Source organism: Polyodon spathula, chromosome 4 (genome assembly GCF_017654505.1).
Source record: "Polyodon spathula isolate WHYD16114869_AA chromosome 4, ASM1765450v1, whole genome shotgun sequence".
Classification (NCBI taxonomy): domain Eukaryota; kingdom Metazoa; phylum Chordata; class Actinopteri; order Acipenseriformes; family Polyodontidae; genus Polyodon; species Polyodon spathula.
Window position 1 is genome coordinate 83,216,579 of NC_054537.1, and position 6,982 is coordinate 83,223,560.

Consider the following 6,982-nt stretch of genomic DNA (forward strand, 5'->3'; position numbering starts at 1 on the left):
TAGCGCTGTGATAAAAAAAAATGCTGCTAGAAAGAATGGAAGTTTTACCGTTTACTTTCAATCCATCTTAAGCATCATCATCCACATCATACAGGACTAATACAAAACTTGCTGTAGCCTCTGTATGCTACTTTGTGTTTGAACAAATCACATATATATGCTGCCTGTCCCATTACAGCAGGTGTAGATAGATGCTAATCGATCGTGAAGGATTGATCATTTATAACCAACTGCAACTCCCTTTCATACTTTGGCTGCCGAATGCAAACTTACATAGAAATGTTTATATTATGCTCAATACACTAACTTGCAGCCATGGAAAGGTCCTTTCAGTCAAACAATAGGCATACCTGTCCCCTGCAACTCTGGGTTCAGTTTATCCTAACCAATAAAGTATGTTCATTCCAATCATTTATTTTATTTGTAAACATTTCAGAAAAGACAGGAAAAGGTGGTTTGTGGGGCCACCTGAATGGACTGCGGGTTCACATTCAGATGCAAAAAGGAACACGCTGTAAACTGTATTGTGAATTACAAAACTGTAGTTTAGTGTACTGTATTTTCGGGAAGGAAACAGTTTGATTTTTCAGCCGAAAACCAACCCCTTTTTGATTTTGTGTTTTAGGACTGTGTACGTTCTGGCAGATGTATTTGATGACCAGCTGAAGACATTATGGTTTTCTCCATTCCAAGCAGAAGAGATTGACATTGGCCTTGATATGGTACGTGAATCAGCAAAAGCATAACTGTTAGCATTCTGGTTAGCTATGAGTTAACTGTAATCATCAGGAACTGTTTTAATCTGGTGCTGGCGGCAGTAATTGACTGGACACGGAAGGCAGTTAAATTTATAAATACTTGGAACAGTTCTTTATTGACAAACTCAGTTTTGGTCTTCTGGAGTGGTTTTTAAATTTAACATTTTGTTACCTGAGCAAATAAATAAACAATAAGTAAATATAACATAACTGAAAGAACTTGTTAACAACGACCTATTGTCAGTAATGTGCGCCTCAGTATTGCCTGGGCTCATTATAAAACACAGCTGCTGTCTTCTCAATAAAAGCCGGTTTGCAGCAGACAAAAAACATGTCTGCATGTTACCCTAACCCCAGCAAACTAGCAGTCGCTACTCGTCCACCTATCTGGTCCTTTTAAAATTAAGAAATAAATAACCAATTCCCCACTTCCCCCCTACTTGCAAAAAACAAAAACAAAAAAATAGCCCTATTTCTTACCAAGGGCCATATTCTTGAAACGTTCTTAAGGAAAAAAAAACATCTTCTTAAATCCAACTGTTTGCTTGACTTTGGACTTTGGAATCTTATGAATTCCCAAATAAAATTGTTTTTCATTATGGGTATTTTAGGATTTCATTACCAGTTAAAATAGACCTAAATCTTGCTATTTCTAACAATTTAATTATTTTAAGGATTATTTATGATATCCTTAATATTAATTAATGGAAAACATGTATGCAATTTGTAATGCATATTGATGTAAAATATTGCAACTTTTTTTGTAGAGTGGTGGCCCTGGTTGATCTTACAAGAGGCAGAGAAAACAAACATGAGAGTGAGATGAGTCTGCATCACTTCAGGGGTTTAGAAAGGACCTCGTCTTTTAGTCTGATTGACAGGTCACCACGCTAGTGAATCACAACTTACAAGTTACCCTTTGTTTTTACAGGCAGTTAAAATATAATGTTACTTATTTTTGTAGGTAGGCATTGCATGTCCCTGATAAAACAGCAGACGATGGTTGGTGCCAAGAGGAGGGTGGAACTTATTAAACTGCTTATACTACAGCCTAAGCCTCAATTGTCATTATACATCTGAATTTAAAAGGTTTTCGGTCTTTAGGGTGTTTTTACCCATAAGAAGACCGTGATCTATTTGCCCAACTACAATCTAGTCACAGGGGTTATCTCAGTTTTCGGAAGCAGTATTCCTAAGGACAGATCAGAGAACAGATTACCCAGTTAGAAGCACAATTTTCGGTCAGTTAAGAAATAGAGCTCCATGCTGCTGCTGGGAGTGGGCCACAATATATATATTTTTTTACAGTTGTATTTCTATGAAGTTGAGTGACAAAAACACTAATCACAGCATCCCCGCTTAGTTACAAAAGCCTGTCACTGACAATTATTGAAATAGTCATTTTATTGTTTTATTTCTGTTTTGGATTTGCCCGAACGCATAAGATGGTCAATATAAATTGCTCAAAGAAACTAACAGAATCCTGCATTGATGTTAATATTTCTTGTTTTATTTATTTTAGTAATACACTATAAAATACGTATATGGGTATAAATAAATTAATAAATACATTTAATGTAAAGTGTAATGCATTTAGCTAAATTACAATACATGTATTTGAAACAGTTTACCAGCCATAGGCTAGTATTACTCAGGATTTTCTTTAAGACAATGTTTAAGATGTTCTTAAGAAAAAAATTAGGAAGATTGTAAAAAAAAGATCTTAACTGTTTTCTTTATTTTGTCCAAAAAAGACTTTCAAGAATACGGCCCCCGGTCCCCACCAGATTTTACCTCCCACTCCCCCACCCTTGGTCTCGGTCTCCTATCTCATACAGTGCTTGAAACTGGTATACAAACATAGACACGGTTTGAAAACTGTACCAGGGGCACTTTGAAGAAGGTGTTTTCCTGTTTCCCAAAGAGTCATGACATATGTTCATAAACTTGCTGGGGTTGCTGCTTAGCAAAGGTAAATTGAAGAAATACAGAACTTGCTAAAAATCAGGCTCTGAATAACAATAATCTTGGACTACCTTATGTAAGGTAACATTAGGTAGTCCAAGATAGGTGCAAATCCAGATCTCAGAAATTTGGTAACAATCATGTTGATGTGTTTTGCAGAACAAGTTATGTTTAATGCTTAAAGTAAGATATGAAATAGAACACACTGTTTTCAAAATGCTTAATCAGTATCGTTTGATCTCAGGTGAAAGTTGATTTGGTGGAGTTGTCGCAGAGATGCTGCACTGATTTTGACCTGAAGGCAGAGCTGGAGAGGTCTTTCCTGATGGAACCTTCTTCTCCTGGAAGGTCAAAGGCAGCCAAGGGTTTCAAACTGGGAAAACATAAGCATGAAACATTCATCACATCGAGGTATATGGCATGACAACAACTTGATGAAACTTTATACTTTAACGAACTTAAGTAGTGCAACGTTTTTGAGGAAAGTGTTTTCCAGGTAAAAATGTATTTGTGTGTGAACAATCCACCCATTATTGTTAGAGAGCTGATCATTACAATGGGTGTGTGCATTCTGGGGAATCCTGCGGCACTTGCACATAGGTCATCAGGAGAAATTTAACCACCTGCTTGATCTTTAAACATAACTACAGTATGCCTGTTTTAGAATGGTTGGACAGTATTTTTATGAATCTAAAATGGCAAGACATTTGCTTAAAACCTTTCAGATGATTTAAGCATCCCTGTAACTCCACCACAGCTGCTATTTCAGCTTCTAATATCTGCAGTTCAATAAACAGTTTTCTGTGATAGTTTTGTGTAAGGTGTCCTTTTGGGAAGAATAAACCCATCAAACAAAGAACCAGTTTAGAATGTTGCGAGAGATTTGCATTCCACACATCCATTTTGATGTGTTTTAGGGTTTCCATTTGTTTTATTTTAATGATTCTTTAGATTAACAGCGACTTCATCTTTTTTTCACCCCATGTCCCCACAAAAATACTGATCCTACAAACATAAGTTCTCTTCTAATATGTCTCTTATTTGTATTGTTTTATCCAGTGGGAAGTTGGACTACATAGAACCTGCCAAAAGAGCCCATATTATGGCTCTTCCTAGAGGGCGGGGCAGGGGAGCATTCGGACAGCTCTGCAGACCTCACGATATTTTCCGACAAAGAAAACAGAACACTAGCCGACCACCGTCCATGCACGTGGACGATTTTGTTGCAGCAGAAATAAAAGATATTGGTCCTCCTACTGGCTTGCTTCTACCAAAAAGGACTGCCAAAGGCTCTCTAAAAGCTTTGTCTCGAGGTCTGTTCTCTGGGAACAGAGGTGGTCGGGGGGTTTTCCACAGTCAGACCCGATTTTTCTCACCCCCAGTTCCAAAAGGTTTGTGTACTTCCAGGGACTTGTGCAGACCGTGGGAAACAGCTATCGCACAGCACCCCCTGCCAGTGACACATGGAGCTGCACTTGCACTTCTAAGGAGTAAGCAAAATAGTCAATTTTATGTTTAGACCCTGCTAATAACTGAATGGAATATATGTATCTGATATGTGAAGTTCGTTCTTAGGTCTTACTACTTTGATAATTTGGTGCACTCATTGAGAGTCTGAGTTTAAAATATATGGTATAGCCGCTGAACCGTCGGTGTCACCTTCTGGTTTAGCAATATTCGCTGGATTCACCAACCAGTGCTTAGGTATTTGAAGCTTTTCATACTTGCTGACAAACAAGTGCACCCGCAGTGTTGCAGTGAAAAAGTTAAGTCCAACCTCCTAGATAGATATACTGTTACAGAGAAATACTTTCTTATATATTCAATGTCATATTTTCAGGTTCAGTTGTGAGGCTGCAGACCTAGTGTTTGGTAACTGGGTTGTTAATACAGAACTGTGCCACATCCACGTATTCTATGCTAGAGCTAGATGAAGTGACTTGTGTATTTACTGCTGTGCAGAATCAATGTTAATACAGTGGCTCCATGGTTATGCATTTGGTGATTTATACAACGCTGTGTGTTACAGGAAATTACAATCGTAGAGAAGGTGGCCGTGGGTCTGCTTGGAGTCCGCAGGGTACACCTGGCACGCATCGAGGAACATACAACGAAGTTAGAGGTGGGCAGAGCAATTTCAACCGAGGACCTCCCCAATCCAGACAGCCTGCTGCAGGTTAGCATGTTTCCTGCTTATACGAATACCATCATTATTATTACCTCACTTCAAATTTATTGGAAACTTTTAGTATCACATTAACCCTCTAATGTACATATCACTCACCTCAGTTTGGAGTCATTTTAATGTATTTTCCAATTGGTTTGTTGACCACAAACAAATTTTGTGAAAAAGGTTTAGAAAAAGGAAAAGGAGATATATTGTTTCAGGGGAGTTAGTGATGTTGCTTGCACAGAAGTTAGGGGGAGGAATGCCCTCGTACCACAGTGTCGAAGACAGGCATGTTCTTAAGACCTTTGGGGAGGCTAAAATGTTTATATTTATGGTTTAAAGCATTAAGGTGTTTTCACATCAAAACTGGACATAAAAAGAAAAAAGGGGAGGGAAGTTGCTTTTGTAGAATAAACTACTTGGAAAGGTCAAGACAATTGGAAGTCAAAAGTCTAGGCCTTTCATTACTTGTGAAGGTAAAATATGTGCATAGTGTCTGTCTTAATACAGAAGAGTTCATTTAGAACTAGGCCTATATACATTATAAATTGAGCAAAATTGGGCTTTGCAATTCTGTTTTACCTTGTTTTAAAGTTGTTGTTTTTATATAACTTTTTTTACTGCTTAAAATATTTGGGTCAGATAGATATTTACTAGATGTGTTTCAAACCATAGAGAACAATGCTTGCAAAGTAATGTCATGAAGTTATTTTGTTCTGATTTTCCTGCACCCTCGCCTGTCTAAAACTAGTTTACACAAACGTAGGGAAAAATGTTCTGGCTGAAATCTCCTATTTATTTATTTCAGCATCAACTAAATTTAGACAGATTACTCTAGATTAACTTAACCTTATATGTTATGAATACTAAATAATAAATACTGAAATACAAAAAAAACATATTAATAGACATAGAATAAATAAGTGAATGCTTCTATGTGTCTGTCAGTTTCGAGTGGAATTATCTTTGCTGGACATGTGTACAGTGCTGCAGTCTGCAGTCCCGTGTGTGATGCTCAGGGGTGTGCTCTGTCCCCTGTGTGCTGGTGTGTGATGCTCAGGGGTGTGCTGTGTCCCCTATGTGCTGGTGTATGATGCTCAGGGGTGTGCTTTGTCCTGTGTGCTGGTGTATGATGCTCAGGGGTGTGCTCTGTGTCCTTTGTGATGGTGTATGATGCTCAGGGGTGTGCTGTGTCGTGTGTGCTTGTGTATGATGCTCAGGGGTGTGCTGTGTCCACTGTGTGCTGGTGTATGATGCTCAGGGGTGTGCTGTGTCCCCGTGTGCTGGTGTATGATGCTCAGGGGTGTGCTCTGTCCTGTGTGCTGGTGTATGGTGCTCAGGGGTGTGCTGTCTCCTTGTGTATGATGCTCAGGCATGTTCTCTGTCCCTGTGTGCTGGTGTATAATGTTCAGGGGTGTGCTCTGTCCCCTGTGTGCTGGTGTATGATGCTCAGGGGTGTGCTATGTCCTTGCAGGTGGTTACCGGCTAGCTCCTCGGGACCGTGCCCCTCGTGGTCGGGGAGTGGGCCCCTCGTGGGCCAGTGGAGGGGGGGGAGGCAGTGGTTCCAGAGGGAAGTTCGGTGGTGGAGGCGGCAGTGGTAGCAGCAGTGGTGGCCGAGGAAGACACGTCCGCTCCTTTACCAGATAAACCTGCCGTTTTTGCACCTTTTTTCAAAATTGTCACCAGCAAGAAAATGCAATGGAAAGAACTGTAGACATGTGAAATGTTTCATCCTTGTAAGAAACTGCCAGATGTCCTGTGAGGATTTAAGGCACTGAAGGACCAATGTGGATTTTATTGTATTGTCTTGAGACAATAAAGACTTTGTTTGTTTTGTTTGATGAATAAGTAAGGTGTTTTTTTTTTTTTCTTTTTTCTTACAGCTGTGTTGGAATTTCAATAAAAATAATTATGTAACAAGATGTCATCCTTTTCTGTTTGTAGGGCTATTAAACTTTCAGTGTGCCATCGAAAGCAGGGGTGGCAATCCAGTGTTATGCTTAAATTACAATACAGGTTAAAACATTTTAGAACCAAACTTATCGGGACCAATTTTTTCATTTAATCAATTTTATTTCTATAAAATTGT

At 39.0% G+C, this 6,982-nt stretch overlaps 1 protein-coding gene across 2 annotated transcripts in view; it reads left to right on the forward strand.

The window, feature by feature from the left end:
• virma (vir like m6A methyltransferase associated) overlaps window positions 1-6,734 on the forward strand; it is a 42,268-nt gene extending 35,534 nt beyond the window's left edge. For both annotated transcript variants that reach the window (XM_041248782.1, XM_041248783.1), the window contains exons 20-24: window positions 626-722; window positions 2,968-3,134; window positions 3,783-4,213; window positions 4,753-4,899; window positions 6,368-6,734. In XM_041248782.1, coding sequence (XP_041104716.1) covers window positions 626-722; window positions 2,968-3,134; window positions 3,783-4,213; window positions 4,753-4,899; window positions 6,368-6,540 — 1,015 coding nt within the window. In that variant the 3' untranslated portion in view covers window positions 6,541-6,734. The remainder of the gene's footprint in view (window positions 1-625; window positions 723-2,967; window positions 3,135-3,782; window positions 4,214-4,752; window positions 4,900-6,367) is intronic.
• The last annotated feature ends 248 nt before the right edge of the window (window positions 6,735-6,982 follow it).